A 22,429-nucleotide genomic window follows, 5' to 3' on the forward strand; every position below is an offset into this window, starting at 1 on the left:
TTAGTATTACATTTTATATCTAGAGGTCAGGTTCTCACAGTACAATACAGTTTCAAATTAATCTACTCTGTGAGTAGGAAAGTAATTGTTTGTGGTACGAATTTGTTTGTATATATAGTTAAAAAAGTACGATTTATATTATGATAAATATAAAAATAATATTTATAAAATGAATAATTATAATATTTTTTATTTTTTAATTTATTTTTTTATTCGAATTATTATATAAAATTATAGAATTTTTCTTCACCATAAAACTTTTATTGATTCTTTCCTTTTTTTTTGTGTGTGTTTCATTACGATATTCGTAAAACTTCATTTAAAAAAGTGAATAGAAAAGATAATGTGGCATAGATGTCACATTATTAAAAAATTATATAAAGTATTATATGATACAGATCATAATCTACAAACAATATTTTATTACTTTCACATATTTTGGGATCTTGTTTTTAGAAACAGTCTTTTTAAAAATTCATTAATCGATATTTATTCCGAACGGTATTTATTGAGATTATCAAAAAATTCTAGATTTATTAAAAATACATAACAATATATAAAATATTTATTTTCGCTAACACTATTAATTTTGTTGGATATATATGTGGATTTTTATTTTTACAGAATAAACTTATTTTTTTTGACCAAGATAAATTTATCAATATTATATTAAATAAAATATAAAATATAAATTTTATTATAATAATCAAGTTGTCATATAAAATTATGGTTTATATTAATCAAAACATGTACAATAATTATATCGCATTTGATAACGATCACAAATCGAGTCAAGTACTTGTTATTGCTTTAACAAATATAATTAAATACAGTTTAAATGTTAAATTCAAAGAAAATTGTTTTTCTATGTTAAATGTGGAAAATTCACATGAGATGGAAAATGCACTTATGATTAAATTAATATAATATAATAAATTAAATTAATCCATGAAAATTATATATTTTCCAAGGATAATTAAATATTTAATAATTGAATAATATTGAATTAAAAAAAAAAATTATTTTTGTTTATTTTACAGTATTCTTTTTAAAAAAATGATAATAATTATTAATGCAATAAGTGTGTTTAATGTATAACGAAAAAATTATAATTCTATAATATGTATTCCGTAAAATATTAAATAAATCTTAACATTATATTGTATATATCAATAATAAAAATAAAATTTATTTTATTCAGATTTAATTATTCCCGCCAAAGATTAGTATAACCGATAGAATCCTGCGCAAGTGCAGTTGCGCATAACAAGCGTAGTATTCATTCTTCTTCCAGTCAAGACGCGAGGATCAGGTTAGGCAGGTCGAATTGACAGTAGAGAGCGGAAACGGCATTTTGTTGGAACTTGTAAATGAAGGTTAACTTTGTCGCGAACTTAGTGAAGTCTGTGGACAAGATCGAAGGCAATGCCACAGCAAAACTGTCAACAAGATCTCCGTATTGGTTTACAAGTCTCGCGGTGAATTAACCAGGGACAAACATGGCTCGCGTTCCGGCAGACGTGTGTTTTTCTTCGTGGTGAACCTACCTCTTTCTCTCTCGTTCCTTGTCCCTGCCTCTGTTTCGCCAGGCAGGGATTCTCAACTTCGGGAGTGGTAATATTCACGCAAGTACGTAATGCATACACCCATTGTAATGTGCGTATCATACGGCTTAACGTATATTAATATACACACGGTAAGGGAAGAGGAGCTTCCCTCTTGTTAGTATGCAAGTGCCGTTTCGATGCCCCTTACGTGGCCTTATTTGCACTCGTGTACAATCGGCGCGCGAAACGAATCAAAATGACCGTTCTCCTTTTCGCATGATTTTTTTTGGAATATATACCTAACCCATGTAAGTACGTTTTAATTTTCAACCATTCGCAGTAAAATATTATGTGTCCTTGTGTATTTCTCTTACTTTTGTTCATCGTGAATGTGTGTGTGTGCGTGTAACGGTGCAGTAAATGGCGGAGGATGTAAAAGGGCTTTCCTAGTCTACGATGTGCCAGCAGAGAATTATCGGTATTGTCGTTTCCCTGACATAACCGCCGTTACTTCCCCTCGTTCGTAGTTTCAGGTGAGAGTCGATAATCCAGCTGTTTCTGAACTTTTTATGTGCATATTTAATATTCCTTGTTCTATATTATCGAATTATATATGATGTAAATATATTTTGTATTTTATTTATGTGATCCATTACGACGATGCAATTTCGTATGTGAAGTTCATTGCACTTAACCCTGTATTGCATAGTACCGCATGAGCTGAATTTCCGAAAAACTTTTCGAATCATTCGGCGTATTTTATAACCTCAAAATTTAGTAATCATTCTCGTAGATATTTGTTCCAATAATCAACAAAGAAAATTTAGGATGTATAACAAAGTTTCATTATGCTATTATTAAATTCAAAAAGATTTTAAATATTATATACCAAAATAACATTTATTTCTATGTTTATCCATACATTTATCATATATGTACATTTATCAAGAATTATATTTTAAGATTATATAATCAAAATTTTTATATTTTTGTAATCATTTATATCCAATCATGAAATATCAATGAAAATATCTTCCACAACTTGTATAAGTGTACAAATCATGATAATTTTTTGTAAATTCCGACTAAGAGCCGGTACATGCAAGGAAAGAAACGTGTTGACAAAGTGTAAATGATAGCGAGTCGGCGCGTACGAACGTAAAAATGAGAATTTAGTTACTATATAGGAATTGAAGTGCGTGTAACGCGATAAGGGCTTCTCGTGTGTACGATGCTTAATTAAGTTCTCATTGTATGTATGTTGCACAACCGGAATAAGAGAAAAACAATCCGTGCGGCTTGTAATTAAGCAATGGATGTGGTTGCGCGTGTTGGAACATCACAATGAGAATAACAATACGCTGAAGGCGGGAGAATTCGTGAAAGAAAAAGATTCGAATACATTACATTCACATTCCAGTAATGCGCGCATTGAAGATAGTAACCTTGGCATAGTAAAGTTATCGGAATGGCGTAATCTTCTCCCTATTGAAAAAACTCCACCTTGACTTGTCTCTATCAAGCTCGTTAAGCTTTATCAAGCGACATGTCAACGACTTCGTAAAATTTAGTTCGATCGCATAGTTCTCGAGCGCAGTCTGATTATCCATATTACCAACAATATCGTCTTAACTATCGCAATCATGTAAACTGATGTTAAAATTACAAAGTTATTTTAGAGATGAATATCTTTATAACCATGTTTTTTAATTGATGTAGCTATAATATATTTAATATGAAAATAAAAATATATAATTTCTTTTTAATTATTAGAGATATTATTATGCTATATTTGATATGTTTTTATTATATACGTATAAATTATTATTATTATTTTAATAAAGATAATAGGGGACATTTACCAGTTTTGACTTGCACGACACCGAAGCCCAAACACATATGGATCGAATTAACTTCTACGGATTCGAATTTATCGATCGAATTTACTATTAAAGAAACGCGAAAACTTTCTTATGGTTTATACTATACAAAAATTGAATTTTGAAAATTGGTTACAAGAAATATTACGATCGAGATTGTCTTTGCTAGGAATTTTTTTTTTTTTTAAGCATTTAACGAAATTTTACTATAAATTCTGTCCCTTGTGAATATTTAAGATCTCGGTATATGGTAACGGATGTGGCATAGACTTTTTATTTGTGGCTTTGTTACACTTTTATCTTTGTCGTTTCTGCTATGCATTCTTCGCCAAAGAAACGAGGGAGAAAAAGAAAAAAGAAAAAAGTAAAAGTAAAAATAAAAAAAGAAAGAAAGCAAACATCAGTTTTGTGAATACACAACCGGATGTTCTCTTTAGCACGAAAAATATTATTTCATAAAAGAGTATCTGTTAATTAGCTATTGAACAAGATAAATGGATGAATATCAGATATATACACTGATTATAATTACTATTTATATTTATTTTATAAATTATATATTTTTTAATTTGCACAAAGTTTTAAAAATTATCTTAATTAAAAATTCAACGGACATGAAAAATTCAGAATCGAACGAAATGTAAATCGAATTTTTCACGATTTTTTAATTTTACTTTCGAGTCATTCTTTTAATTAATTTCGAAAGTTACTAACTATGGAAATTGATGTTATTCGGCATAACACTTTCTGTAGCTAGTTTAATTACATATTGCCGCAAATATCGTGTCGTATTCCTGTTATTTTTATCATAACATCAAATAGAGATTCTTCCTAAATATTTTTTTCCTATTAATATGTAACATATTAATATATCGTAGTCCTAATTATTATTATTATCTTCAATTATTCAATATATCTACATAATTTATAATTCAATATATATATATATAAATACTTCTAATAATCATAATTATATATTTTTAAAAAGACGATGATTGATAGTCAAAATTATAAAATATTCTAATTTCAATTTAAATTAAATTTTATTCATTTTATAATTACAATCTCTTAGTACTTGATTTAATTTAGCCGTAAATTTTTAATCTCTTTGAAAAAAAATAAAGTCTTAATAAAAAAAAAAAAGAAATAAATATCACAATTTAGTATCACGATTACAAATTTTTATTATACGGTATATACACATATCAAAATCTCGCATAGCATAAAAAATCAAAAAAGGAGAATAAAATTTTTGCCCGCCTCGAGGAACAATCGATTAGGTTGGCCGTCGATCAGAGTAATACTTTCGCTTGATTAAAGTTCAAGACGATTGTTAGATATATCTACGTTATATCTACAGATCGTAGGCCGCGGCAAGGCCGTCAGATTTAAAACAGCAAATTCACCTGACCGCCTTCGGACGCGGTAAACATCGCGTTCGAAACTTTCATCCGTCTCGTGTTCTCGATTCGTGGATAAGATCGCCACGGGACTCAACCGTAAAAATTAATTACCAACTCTATTTTCACTTTTTTTTGTTCCTTCGTTCCTTCGAATCTCTCGATCTTCGTATTCAAGTCTTTATTTTTTTATTTTTTTTTCGTTTTATGCGATTCGATTTCTTTTCTTTGGATTACGAAAAAGATTATAAATAGATTACGATTGTGACATAAAAATATATTATTTTATATATATATGTATTATATTTTATGAATTATAAATATAGAAACAGTTAGATTATTCGTTTATTCAAATGGTCTCGGATGTTATTCGACACGATACTTAATATTTCACGAACAATAAATAAATTAATTCATTACCTTTTCTAAGAGAACTTTGAATTATTAGAATTTAATTTAAATTTATAATCCTTCTATATTGAAATACTTATAATATTTCTACGAGTTAAAATTTTGATAAAAGAAGCTTATAATTTTCATAGACTACTTCAAATTACCACTTATCGCCATGTATCAAAATTACAATCGATACATAAAAAGGAAACTGAGCCAAATTTAAATATATATATATATATATATATATATATATAAAAATAAAGATAATTAATGGAGGCTTCATCTCCTTTGATACATAGATGGAACAAAATCATTAAAAATTCCAGAAAATATCTAAAATTCGATAAAATTTGAATCGAGATCGTGAAATAATATTAGAAAATTGCAAACGAATCTAAATTTTTCACTTTCATTGTGTTTTTATTATTGAAAGAAATCTCTGGCAGATCATTTTTTCCTCGTCCATCAATGATAATTTAATTCTTATTTTGGATCTTCATTGTCTCGCGCGAGGAGAAACACGAGTTAATGTTGGAAGAAGGCGTCGATACGAGCCGAGTATAAGTTGATTCGAGTGAAATTTACGAGTATCCACGGTTGTTAGCCGCTATGATATATCCGTATGTACACGTATATATACGCGAGTTTATATTTCGTCCGCTATAATAAACGCATGGCTATAAAGACGTCTGAGTATCCAACGGAAATTGTTTGCGCAGAAGAACGTGAAAGAGGAATAATGGTTCAATCGAGAGGAAAGTAAAATCCTGCCGTCATCCTGGCGCGTGGCAAACCAGGCCAAAGGCCTGGATCCTCATCCTCCTCGTCCTCGTCCACGGAGAGGTTGCAAAGGATGCCAGGACCGGCACAAGAGAGGCCCCGTGCGCAACGACTCACCGATATCGAGCCTCAAACTGCGAAAGTGAGTTAATTCAATTAATTTCTTTCCTCGTATCTTACGTTTCCATTGTTTTCTTTAAAAATTTAAACGAGAGTTAAATCGAACGAGAGAGAGTGTGCGTGTGAGAGAGAGAGAGAGAGAGGAAGATAGAGACTTGGGTGAAGCGAAGTATAATTTTCTGAAAGGATATTATGTCGTAAAAGTAAAATTATAGGAGCATGCGCTAGCTAGTGAAACTTTGTAAAAGTATAACGTATAAATGATTTCCTGGAAAAATGAATCAGGGTTAGATGATAATAATTATTGTTTCGACGAATCGCGACGATACCGTTGAAATCGTAATTCTATCGATCCAATAATTTTTCCAAATTGGCAAATTATCGTGGAAATTGATTTTCTTTATTAATTCCTTATGCTATGCGATAAAAATTTACTTAGTCACATCTATATTTATTATACAGTTTACGATTATGTTTGCACGTAAGATCAACACTTGTTTATAGCGTGGTTATAGCGCGATAACAATCTGAACGTAAGACGTTTCCAAGTTTTTTCTCTACAATCGTATACCTATTACCGCTCACGCAGAAAGGTGAGAAACATTTACCTTGATCTTCCTTTCATTCTCGTTTTACATCTCGATGATATCAGACTCAGCTTTCTGCTAATTACACACGCGACCCTCGCTTGGTATAGGTCGGAAACCGCATATCGACGCGTCTTCCGTCCACTTTAATATTAAATCTTCTCCCATCTTTCTTTTTTCTTTTCTCTCTCTCTCTCTCTCTTCTTCAAATTATTTCTTCATTTAGCTTTCTCCCCGATTCCATTTACTTTCTCTTTTTACGGAGGATACAATTTCTTCCAGTCACGATACGCAGAGTGACTCGTTTCAACATCCTCTTTTCAAAGATTTTTTCCCCCCTCTCGAATACTCGTGAAACGAAATAACAATAACAATTTCTCATTTTCGATTCATTTATTCATTATTAAATTACACGCGCGCGCGTAATATTTCGATCCACTTGTAACACGGGTCACTTTCCACCCCGCGCGAGGTTCGAGGTTCAATCCTGTCTATTACGTTCCTCGTTATTTCCGCTCGTTCTTCATTCGTACGACGATACCACGATACTTTACCATACTCGACGACCAGGCAGGAAATAGTAGAAATGTTTCATAAAGCTCCTCGATAGCTCCCAATGTGCCAACCGAGCAAATAAAAGCGGTTATTCAACGGAGACAACGGATTTCCAGCTTTCTCTACCATTTTGTACTTTTTTCCCCTCCCTCTTCCATCCCCCTTTCCCCTCCATAAGAGAAGACGGTCTCGCTCAAGCTCTTCCTTGTACACGGAATATTCATATTCACGAAATAACAAACTCCCTTCCGCTTAATTTCTCTGCGTCAACTTCTCCCCTCCCCTTTCGATATCAAAAACTCGAATAACGTCCCGTGAATGTATCAACACCCCGTGCAAAGTCTCGGGAGAATGCGGAAGTTGCTTCTATTTCGCTCCGCTCTCTCTCTCTCTTTCTCTCTCTCGTTCGTCCATCTCGTGGCGTGAGAGCAAATCGATAAGAGGTTTGCCGGCGTGTATACGTAAGTGTATACGCGTTATAACACGGGGACGTGCGTAACCAACATCCTCCTCTGGAACACCTATCGGCGGAAGCCTTCTATTTCCCTGGGCCGAAGCGTTAACCCTTCGAGTGGCGACGCAAATTAAGTTGCCTCGCGAGGGAGAGAGAGAGAGAGAGAGGAAAGGAGAAAAAGAAGAGAAATCTATCCCTTCGCGGACTTGTCGGCTGTTATTTACACCTAGGCTCCCCTGCGGCTTTCCACAACAGTCTTGTCGGGGAAATAATTAGAAGATTGATCTTACGATGGATTTATCGTTTCCCTCGATTTGATTTAATCATGCAAATGTACATCTTTCTTTTTTTTAATGATGTTAATAATAAAATTTGTGTTTTGTCGTTACGAGATCGAAAGATAATTGTGTTTACAGGTAGTTTGTAGATAGAATTTTAATCTTCGATTCTCGAACGTTCAAGTGGTTTTGAAATCGTTGATTTAAGCATCTTAACATAAGCATCGTATCACGTGTATTTCAAGTAGTATTATTTAGATATCGAATGAAAATTCACGTGAAACTCGTGAAATAGTTTTTCGATCGCGTCTCTATTCTACGATAAGATCGGATTTGTTGTTATTTTGAAAATTTCTTGGTGGAGGAATTATCGGAGACGCATGCGTGATTCATTGAATCGTCTCTGAACGAAAGATGAAGTGAAGATCGGAGAAAGATCGGGTGATGAGTCACGGTGAAAGCGATCGGACATTAATCAAAATTCGTTCTATGCGTGGTAGTAATTTGCCAGTTGTAAAATTGTCAACCGTGGCGAAAGAACAAAATGCGTAGAAAAGTTTAACGATTAAAACGACTGTTAAATCGGAATTTAATTCGACTTGACGTTAAATCGCACTTTTTCGCTCGTTAACCGATAAATTTTTTTTTTTATTGCTCGAGCGCACGTATCGACGCGTAAAAGTAAAAGAAACGATAAATAAATAGTTATTTTTACCATCTCAAATTGCACAGAAAAATTATGTTCCGAATATAAACGAATGAATTTAATTGAGAAGATTATTTCTATTCTTTACACCAATTTGTGTGGACTAAATATTGCTAGAATTTATTTTAAAATATACTTTATTTAATTGACCGCCAATTATTTAACCAACGACCGTTCCACATGGTACGCCTTGATAAAATTAATTTACCAGAGAGTTAAGCCGTGGAACGCGTTCATCTGCTCTGTACACTCGGTGTTTTCTTTTTCTTTTTCTTTCTTTCTTTCTTTCTTTCTTTCTTCTTTCTTCTTTTTTCTCTTTTTTCCTCTTCATCAACGACCGCTTCTCTATCCCGACGAATACATACATATGTCGGCTGGTTTCTTGCCGCCTCGATGCAAACTCCTCTGCATACTTGTTATTTTAACGGGAGCCCAGAGGCTGGCTACGTTTCAACCAAGTTCACGCGTTTGCATCGAATGCGCGCGACACGCGGTTGTAGTAATTAAGCCTCTGCCCATTATTACGTCCGTTATTAAAAACCTTGTTTCATTATGTTTATGGATCGAATGGAATGGAATCTAATTTAATTAATAATAACAATAATAAAGAAAAAATAAGCAAATGAAAGTGTAAGAGAGTGTAAGAGAGATGGGAGTATAAGAGTTTTCGTGCCGACTGAAACGACGATGCTGTTTATTAATATATTTTTTCAATCAATCGAATTTCTTTATTTTCGAAATTTTTCAACTTTTGATCTCAACGGTTTTCCGATAATAAAATTTGCTATGACCATGGAAACTCTCTAAATCAATAATATTATATCGTATATAATTATAATGAGAAGAAGAGATAAAAATTTCGAATCGATGATAATTATGAGACGCTTGAAATTTTTTAATCGATAACAAGATAACGTGTCGATCACTCGTTCATATCCCAGCAACGAAGAAAGGAAAAGTTGCACGGACGTTGTCTAATAAGGAATACGGTATTCGTTGGACTAGTTTTTCCTTACAGCTAATCGTGTTACGTATCTTCGTCAATGACGTAGCGGTAGGGGCAAAGTCTCTCCTCTCTGTAACGTTTCCTTTTTTGTTCGTCACCTGTCTTCTGTCGCCACGTCTTTTTCTCTTTTTCTCTGGCAAGAAATGATGAAAAAAGAGAATCGAATATGCAAAAGAAGAGCAAACTCCAATTTCAACTCACCCGGTTTACAAATTGAAAAAAAGAGTTGATCCATAAATGCAATTATCTTCGATTTATTATTTGTTACATAAAACAAAAAAGTAATCGTCCAAGATAAAATCGTCCAATATTTCTTCCTTTAAATTATTGGGAAAAATTTATCAACCCGTTTACGAATTTTTCCATTTCCAAACTCGCTGTTTGATCGAGTTTGATTAATTTCTCCAATTCTCCAAATTTGTGTTAAATTAATCGTAATTCGATCGTAACGCGAACTTGAAGAATCGTGGCCGCTTTCTCCAACTAATCTAGCCCTAGTTGGATTGATTAATGGAATGATCGACGATCCTTTTCGAACGGATAATAGAATTATTTTATAACGGGGATCCTCCACCGTCAGAGTAGTAGCACGCGTACATTCGTGTTTATTCCGCTTTGGTTGTCGTTGTTAGTAACAACGAGTAAAATATATTGGCGGGGATGGGTTTTCACGCTTGACAGGGTATTCCAATCGTTGGCTGCGATCGGAAGAGAAAAAGAGTAGACGTAAATAATGGTGTGCGAAATTTTATGTTCGAACCAGAAATAGAACTTTTCTCGCGAGCCGGATCTGGTGAACCAGCATTCTGGTTGGTCTAAAATCTGAGAGAAGATAAAAAGGATAGATCGTTTGGAGGAAAAGAAGATTTTTCACTTGACGATTAAAACTCGAATTTCCTCCAGAAGATGAAAAAAAAAAATAATTAACTCCAATTATTTCGTCGCGATTATTTTTTTTTTGGAATAAATTTATCGAGGACGAATATATGGCTCCTTTCTTCTTTTTGAAAAATATAATTTGCACGCACGTTGTACACGTGATGTGCAAGGTTAAACAAGCATAAAGATGCCGGTTGAGATTTATTTATTTATTAAGTTACAAGGATATTAAGTTTGTATTAGAAATGAGGTAGACCAGAGATACCTCTATTTCCGTCCTCGTCCAATGCAAATTTAGAATCGAAAATTGTTTCACGAATATGAACTAACATTCTCTTTTTTTCAACTTTAATTATTGATTAGAATTAATATTATACAGCATTCTGAATGTATAATTATGAACGGTAATATTAAATATTCTATTCACAAAGCAATTAATCATTTCGAAAATATTTGCTTTTTAATAATAATAATAATAAATTGATTCGTTTCACCATCACCTTTTGAATGTTAAAATTCACATTTGCTGAAAATCGATCGATATACCCGGACACTTGTAGGCTCAGCTTTCACGTATTTTTAGATTTTCGTTGATCATAGATCGTAAATCACGATTCCCTCCTCATCGGGATTAAAAACGAGGGAAGGGGAGAGAGAGAGGGAGAGACTTCAAGGTTCCACGAAGCGGAGTTGAAGCGAGATGAAGTTTGGCAAGGAAGGAGGGAGAAGAGAGTGGAGAGGAGGGGGGACGTATTCGGTATAAGCAAACAGAAACTTTGTGCAAAGGGTGCGAAGCTCGGCCAGTTGTTGAACGCAACTGGAAACTTGCGTCGGTTTATCGCGAATCTCTTGGATTGTTTCGAGAAACGACGATGAGTCCTTGATCCATCCTTGGCCGATCGATTTTTTTTTCTCAGAGAGAGAAAGAATAATATACGCAGAGTTGTAGGAAAGACACGGGGATGAGTTTCACGCATTACGTCCGTAAGACGTCAGTGAGGAGCCGTGATGTGCGATGAAACCACAAAGGGGATGAATTTTGGGTAATTACGCGTGTGAAATCGAATATATCTCATCTTGGAAATATTAAGTAATTTCTGAAAACTAACGGTAACAATTAGTGTTAATGGTATCTGTATATGCGTAATACGATTTCGATGCGTGAATATTATTTACTTCGTGTCGTGCATTTACTCGCGTTATAAAACGGAAGAGGATGGAAATACCGTGCATACGACTCTTTGCTGGAGCATGGAATGCAGACAAAAGGGTGGCCTTTGAATTCCTACGATCAAAGAAAGAGCTAGTCCTTGTTCAGGATTATTGATTCGAAAGCACGGGGACGAGGAAAGGAGAGGAGGGGAAAGGAAAAAGGAAAAAAAAGAAAGAAGGAAGGAAGGAAGGAAGAGAGAGGGAGGGAGGGAAGTGAGAGAGGAGGAGGCGTGATCATATAGTTTTTTCCGAGACGTCGTTCCAACGAAGATGGGCGCGGTTCGAGGCGCATTTCGACGCAGCTTTCGCAGATTGAATCCTAGCACTTAGGCCACGTGACTCATCACTTGCTTGGATAGGGTTTCTCGCGGAATCCCGAAAGCATCCCTCTGACGCGACGAAATTACACGTGGAACACTCCGCTTCCATTCTTGTCCCCATCTGTTTGATTGGGAAAAGATATTTAACGAAAAATAATTATTCAAAAGGGGAAAAGAAAGCGAAAGAAGATTCCTCATTGATCCCAATATTGAAATTAAATCTCTAAGTTTTGTTTGCTCGTTCGTTTTGATCAGTAAGAATTTTCTCTTCTTACTCGTCCCCGAACGTGTACACGGAGAACCGTTCTACCGTATCGATATTAATGCGTTTACACGAGATAAGTAGGTGCAAATCGAATGGATAATGAAGTGTAAAAATATGTAACGAGGGAATTGTGGATGGAGAAAAAGATTGGATCGTGTTCTTTTTTCACCTCTTAGATGTCGTATCCGAGTCCTAATTTTCGTATCCCGAATTCCTTCGCGCCGCCGGCACCGCCCTAGTTTAAGTCCCCAAGGTTGCCATTATTATTGTTTGATTGGATGTGTTACTCGAACGACCCACTTTTTTGCTCGAAACTATTATTTCCATCAGGCGTTATTGTAAGCCCTCGTGAAAAAGGCGGAAGGCAGTTGCCTTTTAACATTAACGATGGTACACACAATGTACGCCTCTTTTAGCACGATACTTTTACGGCACGGTACGATTGACGTACGACGCGATATCTGTTTTCGAAATGGTTTTCGGAATTGGGATCGATTTGAGGTTATCGTTTGTTCACGTACAATAAGACAATAATCGATATCGAAAATTTAAGTTAATTTAATCTTGTTAATTTCGAAAGTGACAAGTATTACTATTCTCGTAAGTTCTAACCTCAAAACTTGCAACAGTTCTCTTTCTTGATGGTCGAGTCTTCGAACGCCAATCATATTGCTTCGTATGGTCACGTGATCGTGTAAAGGAGCACGAATAGTAATTTCGTTCGTAATTTTTCGATTTTTACTATATCGAGAACTTTATAAGCTTTTCGATTTATAAAACGAATTATCGAAGATCCAAGTTATAAATCTATTCCAACCGAAAAGTGAAATATTTAGATATCGACTGAAGTTACGTTAAATATTAGATATCGCTCTAAAAGCGAGATATTGCAGAGATATTAGGAAGCGCTATATCGATGAATAATCGAGTTCCATTAAGTTCGAATTACAAAGTTGAGCAAGCTACTCCCGACCCAATTTATGTTGGATCAAGTTTTTATTTCGAAATTGCGGCACGTATCGTCCGGATAGAAAAATAACGTTCATAGGAAATTATCCAATGTTAACTTAGTTGCAAATGAGCACTTATGACAACGCGAGAATAGTCGCATAGTGATGAAAGTAATCGGCTATTCTACGGGCTTAACGTTGCGTGAAGAAAATAGAAAGTTTTCTTGGAAGATGATTTAGAGGAATCATACGCTATTCAACGAATAATTTGTTATATTATCGCGTGATTTCCTAACTCTTTATGATCGGATGAAGCACATTCGTCCATTATAACCCATTACTCGTTACGAAAGTACGAAAATATACATTGTGAGCTTTTAAAAGTTTTTAACACGCGAAGAATAATTTAATCGTCACTTAATCGAGGAAACGTGCAACTTTGACGATAGAAATATCACAAATTCCTCACGAAACAGGTCTTTTAAAACCTCGGTCGCCTTTTCCAATAATTTTCAAAATTACATACCCGAAGATTCGCTTTACCGCATTGCGTAGGCGAAAGCACAGATGCAACGAATCAACGAGTGAAATTTCCGCCCCTCCACCACGCAACGAATGGATCCCTCCGCAGCCAGTTTCGGAGAAGAGCGATGAAAAATCCATTCGTAATCCGTTAAATGGTGCGCGCAGCAACGGGATTAGGAGAAGGTGGGTGCGCGATCGCAGGGCGGTTGCTTCGGATCCTTGGCATCCCGTGTGCGACGCGGAGGCTGGCTGGTGACTCCGTGACCCAGTTTCCCCCGTTTCCTCCACCGCCTTCGATTCGTATACGCGTACTCGTGCTCGTCCTTCGCCGTATCTCTCTCGATATCCAATATTCCTTAACATATTCGACTTGGATCGACAATAATCAATATGGCATCTCGTCATCTTTACCTCCGTCAGCGCGGCCTTCGTCCATCTCCCTTCACCAATCGCCACTCGTTTTTGCACCTCGGTACCGCCACCCCTCTGTGTTCCGCTACCGTCACGCGCTGTATCCCCGAGGAGAGCGGCATTGCCGCCGTGGCCGCCGCCGGAATCACCGCCGCCGCGTCGACTCGAGGCGGCTCGAGTCGAGCGACGGTGGTGGTATCCGGCGTCGGGCCGCGTCTCGACGTCGTCGTCCGTTCACGCTTGCCCTGGCTCGGCGACGCTATGCGTCGCGTCCTTCTCGCCACCTGTGCCAGCTGTTCCACCCGACTCGAGGTAGTTGTCTCGTCTCGTCTCGCCGAAATCGCTTCTCCGCTTAACACGTTCGTCGACTTCCTTCCGTCTGTCGAGCCTAGGACCACGCTTTATCCCAAAGTAACAAGTTATATGTATATATATATATATATTGTATATATATGTATAAATATATATAGACACGCAAGCACGCACACTTTTATGAGGTTCATTTGCTCGAATTGAATTTCCGGATGGAGGAGAGCGGCCGGTAGTGGAGGAAAGGGAGACGTTCGAGACGTCATTGTGCCCGATTTCTATGGATAATCGACATCGGTAGATTCCTGCAGGATTTCCGATGTGTTTGAGGATCTCGTATCGGTTTATCGAAATTTTCTTGGGCAGCGTTCAGGTAGTGTTTCTCAATCACTTCGTTTTCTTACCTCGCTTTCTTTTTCCTTTGTCGTACTTTTACCCTCTGTTCTTTTTTATTTTTGTTCGTTGGTTTTTCACGCCCTTTGTGTCTCTGTATCTTGATCGAGTAGACCTTCCCGCCGCACGAATTCCTGTCTCTCCTCCCTCCTCCTTCGGCAAAGTGGCTCCAAGGACGAAGTTTTTCTTTTTTATCTTATTAATTTCGTTCGTTTTTTTGATTCGTCGATACGATTCTCGGTTTATTGGTGTTTCGCTTACACGCGTTTAAATGGACTCGTCCTGCGCGGCCATCCTTGTCACGTTTCTGCCCCATTTCGATTGTCCTGATTCGTAGATAATCGAATCACGGCAAGTTCACTTCGTCTCTCCTCACCCGTTCCCGCATGGCCTAATAATTTTCTCTCTCTCTGATAACGTTTCGAGCAACGTCCAACCCAGGCCTCTTATCCACGGCTCGTCTTTTTTTCCTTTTTTTTTTTTCTCTCTAGCATCCAATGTCGAGCCCGAGTATTATTTTCGATCCGAGTATTTTTCCAATTACAGCTTGTTGAGAATGTTAGCCCAGTTTCTGAGAACGTTGATAATCCATTACTACTGTTACCACTCGATCCAAAAGTAGATTGTGCATCTTTCACGCAGGTATTTCTAATTTTTACGTTTTGTCAACTTTGTTCGTTATGAAGTCTTGTAATACTTATATGCATTTTTTAACATCCTGAATACAGTTCCATTCTCCAAGCACACGTTGTAACGAGCATTTTACGTTCGAATGCTCTTTTAAACATCCTTCCATACATTCAACATTTTTCACATATTTAGTCACTTCTCGCAATTGCAATCCGACTTTGTAACTTTTTTTTAATAAAGTTTAAATGTTTGAAAAGAAGAGAGAGCCGTCCCTGAAAAAAAAACCTGTCCTCCAATTCCTACGTTTTCTTTCTACGCACAACGAATAAAATTTACGCTTCGATTCGCATGGCTTCTTCTCCACGGCCGATTGTTTCCAACGATGACGTTTTCCAAATAAATTTTCCCGCGATCCCGCGCTTGGCCGGAATCGGTGACCTCGTACGATTTAACCGCGCATCGATCCCATCCCTACCTAAACTGTCTCCTCTCGTCGCTCCACCCCCGCGAAACCATTTTCAAATTTCGCGTTCGAGTTTCACTAGTGATCCTTCTTTCTATTCTGTCTTCGATATCGCCTCATCACCCGTAGAAAGTAGAAAATTTGGAATTAGAAAATGGAAGATGTTGGGAAGTATTGGAGATTTCTCTATGGAGATGTGTATATATATAGTAAGTCTTTTTTTATACGCGTAAGATTTTAAAATCATCGCCTCACGCGTTATACTCTACTTGTGAAAGGTGTTAACGGATCGATTTTAAACTTAGAAGCGTGAAAGTTGTGGTAAAAATATTGAAATGTTTGTTTCATTACGTTTTCGAGAATGGAACGGGATGCAATTTCGTTTTCCTTGTTATTAATGGAGATAGATGAATAAGATATTTTTCCAAGCGAATTGGAAGGAGAATATATATATATCAATCACCGTGGATATGATATAAATAATTTTAATCGCCGTTTCCTTGAACTCTTTATCGAATTATTATTACAATAGGATCGCGATTGTTTCGCACCGTCGAGCAGAAGAGATAAATCGTTTATTTATTTATTTATGCGAAAATAAGAAACGTTCGAATGCATAAATATATATATATATCGTTGGATAATCGTGGATAAACCCGATCTCATATCCAGTTACTACATTGTACATTAATTTCCTCGTATTAAAAATACATATCGAGAATATTCTTTCGTTGAAAATGCTAATCTAAAGCGAGAGAGAGAGAGAGAGAGAGAAATTAAGAGAAGGAGAAGTAATTTCGTTCCCCTGATTTAATTTCTCTCGCGATTTATCGAGAGAAGATCGGCCAGTAGGAGAGTATATACTTCCAGCATTCGTAATGGTTTGCCTCGTGTTGCCAAAAAGTTCGTCGACCTACTAACAGGAAAAGAGAGGCTGCAGCTGTTTCGATATTTCGCGTTAATATAAAATTCCTTTCCACGACTCTTTTTCTTTTCTCGCGCAGTTATCGAAAATTCTATAAGAATATCAAATATTCTCTGCATCCTCTTATTATCGTTATCTCACAAATCCGCGTATTTAAAATGATAAAAATGATAGATATATATTTTTTTATCGTATACCCGATATCGATAATTGGAACGTACGGGTTCCGTGATGGACGATACTTAATTATTAAATTAAATTATTTCGAGGCGAAGGAATATGAAATGCGAGACGCTATCGATAGACGACGGAGGATGAGCGTAACCGTTCCCAATTACATAGATTTACGAACGAGGCTCGAAGTCGGATTGGCAACGAGATCGGGTTTAAAGAAGCGTAAAGGAGGAGGCAGCGCGGAACGATCGTTTCCGAGCGATTGCCAACGATCCCGGGGAAGGAATGGACAGAGGAGAACAGTGCTCGTTTATACGTATATAGAGAGAAGAGGGTTTGATGTTTGCCTCGACGTTGCCAAAAAATACAATGACCCAAATAAGACAAGTTGCACTCGTTCGTCGATACTCTCCGCTATCTCTTTCCCTCCTTCTGAAACTGTTCAAGTGCACGAGCCGCGTGCTTCACGACACGGATACTTGTATTCCATTTGCGGGAAGCGGGAGGGAGGAGTGGGGAGAAAAAAGAGGAAAGGATCGCTCGGGATAAAAGTGTGCGCTTTTTTATCTCTTATTGCCAAGGATTTTCTCGACCTCTTTTATCTCTTATTTCGCGTTAAAAATGTGGAGCATTTTCGATTTGCGAAAGGATACATTGAATTAATATTTTCGATATTATATTAAAGGAATATTTTGAAAAATCTTTCGACACGATTGGGAAGCGTATTTCGATTGAATAATTTTTTTTTGTCGAGGGACGACATTTTTAACCGACGGAAGAATATTGTTATAAATAACGCTTCGATGCACGTATTCGTAGGTCAGGATGTTAGTGAGCAACGAGATGTAAGTTCGTTGGACAAACGAAATAATTGATCAGTGCTCTTATAATTGAAAGCCTACTCTATTGCTTCTCTCAACGGTTAAAGAGGAAGTCCCTTGTACCAAGCTGAAAGGCTGGACTGACTTCCGATTCTTTTTTTTTCTTTTTCTTTTTCTATCTTTCGAAAGCTGTGTATCTGACTCGATCGATCGTATAAAACGACGCATTTATACTTATTGAATTAAAATTTGATCAATTTTATCCAACTATTTTAAGATTGATTTCATCGAAGCGATATTACTTATAAGAAGTTGTGGAATTTGTGGAATTGGAAATCTAGTACGATACGGAAGTTAAATATTTCTTGGGAGGAACGATATCTTTTCGACGTTGAAATTGAAACTTGAAACTTTCTTTGCAATTAAACGTTTAAGAAACGTGGAACCTTCTGACCTGTTTTCCAAGGCAAATTCTATACAATGATCGCGTTAATTGCGTCTAACCGTTGAACTCGTAACCGGTTAAAAAAAATATCGTCGCATTGTCGACGAGCGTTTGAACATTTTGAAACGAAATATTTCCACAGTAAAATTTAACGTTCGAAACTCGAAAGAATCGGAGGATTAAGAATCGTTAAAACTTGGACAATTTTAAAATCAAAAAAAAAAAAAAACACGTAAGAGTAAAAAAAAAATTTTCAGCATTCAAATTTTCATCGAGACGGATATTGCATACGTTGTGTACAAGTTTGTCACTTAGAAGGGCAGTGTGCCATACTCGGTTTATCGATTTGGGCCAAATTTGGCTTCTACTTAGGACACACCCTGAACGATGATTTCATCAAAACGATAAACGCTGCACGAGCGTTTAAGCCTAATTTATTACGAAGCGTTCCATTCCTTGGACAAAAATTTGAACGAGATCACCCGATGTCGGCCCTCTCCCCTCGTCAGTTAACTTCTCGATGATTCATCTTCAACCGTCTTCCTTCAATTGCCTTCACAGACTGTGCCTCCATATTCTTCTGCTAACGTTAAACGCGATGCAGCGAAACTCGTTTAAACCGTTCGTACATACTTACATAATAAGTTTATTCGAACATAACACTGTTTCACGGTTCTCATTTCTCTCTAGCAACGGAATATTATTTTTGACATTATCCTAAGATAATGTTTTCCCACCACTTTGGCAACGAATCTCGTTTCGCGTTCTTTTAAATTTAGAACGTTCTCTCTCGCTCGCAAGATCGCGTTAAAAATATAATTATTTATACATCGCGCGAAACGAGGAATATTTAACGAGACTTTATATTCAAAAATTTCTTTTTACATTTCTCACACGTATTGTTACGAAAGCGGCGTAAATACATTTTTAACGTATAAAAAAGGCGTAAAAAAAATTGAGTAAACCGATTTTAAAAATGGATTTACGCTAATTCTCGAGAATAGATTAAATGATGGATGTTATTTTTTCTCTCTGGAGTTTTTGGGAAACGTTTTTTTATATTATTAATATTGCTCAAATTCTGTTTGATTGTAATTTTTGTTAATCTTCAACGTGTCGTCAAAGACACGGTTTTTTATTTGTGATAAAATTGATAGAAAATCGTAAAAATTTTTATTGAACGCAGGGATTAGGATGTAATCGAACGGACGATTTCAGTACACCAATCAGCTCTGGCAGCAACATGAGCAGTATAGCAAGGTTTCCAAAATTGGACGAGTGTGCCCACTTTCATTACGAACATGTTGAACTCAGTTCTTTGGAGGTCAGTTACATTCAAACGATTTTAAACTATTTTTAACCTCGCCTTAATAATTATTATCGTGCGTACGACGATTAAAAAATTCTAATATCTTTTCTAATCTCTCTTAACTTCCTTCCTCTTCTTATTCCACGATCTCCTCTGTTAACCCTTACGATCATAAGGATTTTTTTCGAAAATCTTGCTAATTCAGGAAGCATCCCCAAAAATATTTCTCCGCTCATTCGAACAAATCGAATTACGCTCGAGATCTTAAGGGTTAACCTGAGTCAAGATCCTACGAAAAATAATTCCGTTAAGATAAAGAAAAGAAATAAGAATCGTGCGTGTCGATTTTCCAGGTTTCGCTTAGCGAGGGTAGCAATGATTCAGACAGCTACGCGGTCAGAGTAACATCCGGGGACGCATGCTGGACGTTGCAACGATCGTACGATAATTTTGTTATGTTCGACAAGCAGTTGCATCGGTGCATATTCGACAGGAAGTTCTCTTCCTTAACCAAGCTTCCAGATACACGGCCAAAAAACACCTGTGATATACTGAGGGACTATTTGAACAGGTTCTCCCAGTTGAATCATGAAGGCCTAAATTGTGGCCCTGTGTTAAATTGGTTGCAGCTAGATAACAGGGGAAGAAGAATCCTCGTCCCAGAGTCAGATTCATGCCCCATTAACACTCCTGCAGTAGCCGCTGCTTATGCAGTTAGACCTTACGTAGCTCAGGCGCCGGATGAAATCTCGTTTCAGGTATGATTTTCCGTATTTAAAAAGTAATCTAATTCTGATTTTTCAAAAAGAAAAAGCGAAGAGAGGTTGATCAGAGGATTTAAATTAAAGAAAAATTAATCTATTTCAGGTTGGAGACATGATTTCGGTAATAGATATGCCCCCTCCAGGGGAGAGTACGTGGTGGCGTGGGAAGCACGGATTTGCAGTCGGCTTTTTCCCGGCCGAGTGCGTGGCTGTGATCGGGGATAAAGTGCCACGGCATCTCACCGTGTCGACGACAGTTAGATCAAAGTTACCCGTGAAACCGGTGCTCAGAAAGCACGGGAAGCTAATCGCCTTTTTCAGATCGTTTATATTGAATAGACCGTCTAGAAGGCGGTTGAAGCAGTCGGGAATTCTGAAGGAACGTGTATTTGGTTGTGATTTAGGGGAACATCTTTTAAATTCTGGCCAAGATGGTATATTTATATATATATGTATATATCAATATTAATGTTTTATACTCCAATTGATTCTCTAACGATTCACGATATGCTTACAGTGCCCACCGTCTTAACGTGCTGCGCCGAATTCATCGAGAATCATGGCCTGGTTGATGGCATATACCGCCTGAGCGGCGTGACATCGAACATTCAGAGATTACGAAACGCGTTCGACGAGGATCGTGTCCCTGCATTGCATTCCGATGAAAGTATTCTACAGGACATTCATTCTGTGGCTTCGTTGTTGAAAATGTACTTCAGAGAGCTGCCGAATCCGCTCTGCACGTACCAGCTTTATTCCACTTTCGTTAGCGCGGTTCAAGCCAGTACCGATGCGGAGAGATTGAGGCGGATGAGGGATACCGTTAGAAAATTACCACCACCGCACTACAGGTAATTTGTGGGAAAGGATAATGATTCGTAGAAGATGGATAATATGGAAAAATAATAATGTACTCGTGTTTTCAGAACGTTGGAATATCTTATGCGACATTTAGTGAGAGTCGCAGCTCGAGGAGCGGAGACCGGTATGACGCCGCGTAACGTCGCGATTGTTTGGGCTCCGAATCTCTTAAGATGCAAGGAGCTGGAGGTTGGAGGCGTAGCCGCGTTGCAAGGCGTCGGTGTGCAGGCTGTGGTCACGGAATTTTTGGTCTGTTACGCCGAATTAATTTTCGGGGACGGTCCGGTTGGAAGGCCGAAATCGTTGGCCATTACAACACCGGCGAGATTGCTTAGTTTGGAAGAGGCTCGAAATCGTAGCCTGAGAGGTGAGCCTGATTACGTGGAAGTGGGCGCCGGTCCAGCCGGGTTACCATTACATTACCATACGGTCATAGAATTACCGCGAAAGAGAAATGGCTCGAAACGTTCACCCTCGTTGAACTGGAGAGCTTTGTTCGGTCGAGGTGGTTTGGGTGCCAGAGGAAAAACAAGACAAGTTGGCACGCCACCTCAAACAGAAACGGTGCCAAGTTCCTTAAACTCCTTACGACGATTAAGACCAGTGAAAAGCGCAGACAGTTTGGATGGTGAGGACAGTTTAGGTCCTCTGCTGGGACCGCCACCAGCTAGACCTTGCGGACATAGTCGATCAGTTTCGCATGATTCCTATTTCGATCATTTAGCAGACGCACCGAATACCGCGTCGCCGTTGGATTTATCGGAAATACAGCTTAACTTCGACTTGGAGGAACGAGAAATGCGAATGTTCTCGGAGGAGGAGAGTGGGGGAGTTGCGTCGGTGGAAGCCTCTCCTCGACGACAGAGAACGGAAGGAACGCAGAATATAGCCGCTACCGGTGGATCCAAGAGAAAGAGGTCGCGATTGGAGGAAAGACTGCAGTGCGACGTTGAGTTGCGCTTCATTGATAGCCAAAGTCCTGATCAGGTACCTAATATCCCGCGTTTTGTGCCTCATATAATTTTTACGCGACTTTAAAAACGAGTTAAAACGAGTTGTTAACG

The 22,429-nt window shown here is 37.3% G+C and overlaps 1 protein-coding gene and 1 long non-coding RNA gene across 17 annotated transcripts in view; one reads left to right on the forward strand and one right to left on the reverse strand.

Annotated features, from left to right (window-relative positions):
• Positions 1-470: 470 nt before the first annotated feature.
• The window catches only part of LOC107998917 (rho GTPase-activating protein 32), a 29,182-nt gene continuing 7,223 nt past the window's right edge, over positions 471-22,429 (forward strand). For 2 of the 16 annotated variants that reach the window (XR_003697938.2, XM_062082875.1), the window contains exons 1-7: positions 471-1,629; positions 5,943-6,145; positions 19,618-19,755; positions 20,094-20,498; positions 20,608-20,938; positions 21,022-21,355; positions 21,431-22,352. Coding sequence is in view for 14 of the 16 variants with exons in the window: in XM_062082875.1 (XP_061938859.1) it covers positions 6,077-6,145; positions 19,618-19,755; positions 20,094-20,498; positions 20,608-20,938; positions 21,022-21,355; positions 21,431-22,352 (2,199 nt within the window). In the remaining 2 variants the exon portion in view is untranslated. Of the gene's footprint in view, positions 2,081-5,513; positions 5,844-5,942; positions 6,146-9,455; positions 11,632-12,234; positions 14,584-14,746; positions 14,954-19,617; positions 19,756-20,093; positions 20,499-20,607; positions 20,939-21,021; positions 21,356-21,430; positions 22,353-22,429 lie in introns of those variants that run through there. The other 14 variants (XR_009832168.1, XM_062082871.1, XM_062082881.1 and 11 more) reach the window with 13 other exon arrangements.
• On the reverse strand, positions 10,923-14,000 carry LOC107998918 (uncharacterized). The gene is made up of 2 exons (XR_009832170.1): positions 13,862-14,000; positions 10,923-12,241 (listed from the first exon to the last, which is right to left on the reverse strand). It is a non-coding gene; the product is annotated as an uncharacterized LOC107998918 (long non-coding RNA).

This window comes from Apis cerana, linkage group LG12 (genome assembly GCF_029169275.1).
Source record: "Apis cerana isolate GH-2021 linkage group LG12, AcerK_1.0, whole genome shotgun sequence".
NCBI lineage: Eukaryota > Metazoa > Arthropoda > Insecta > Hymenoptera > Apidae > Apis > Apis cerana.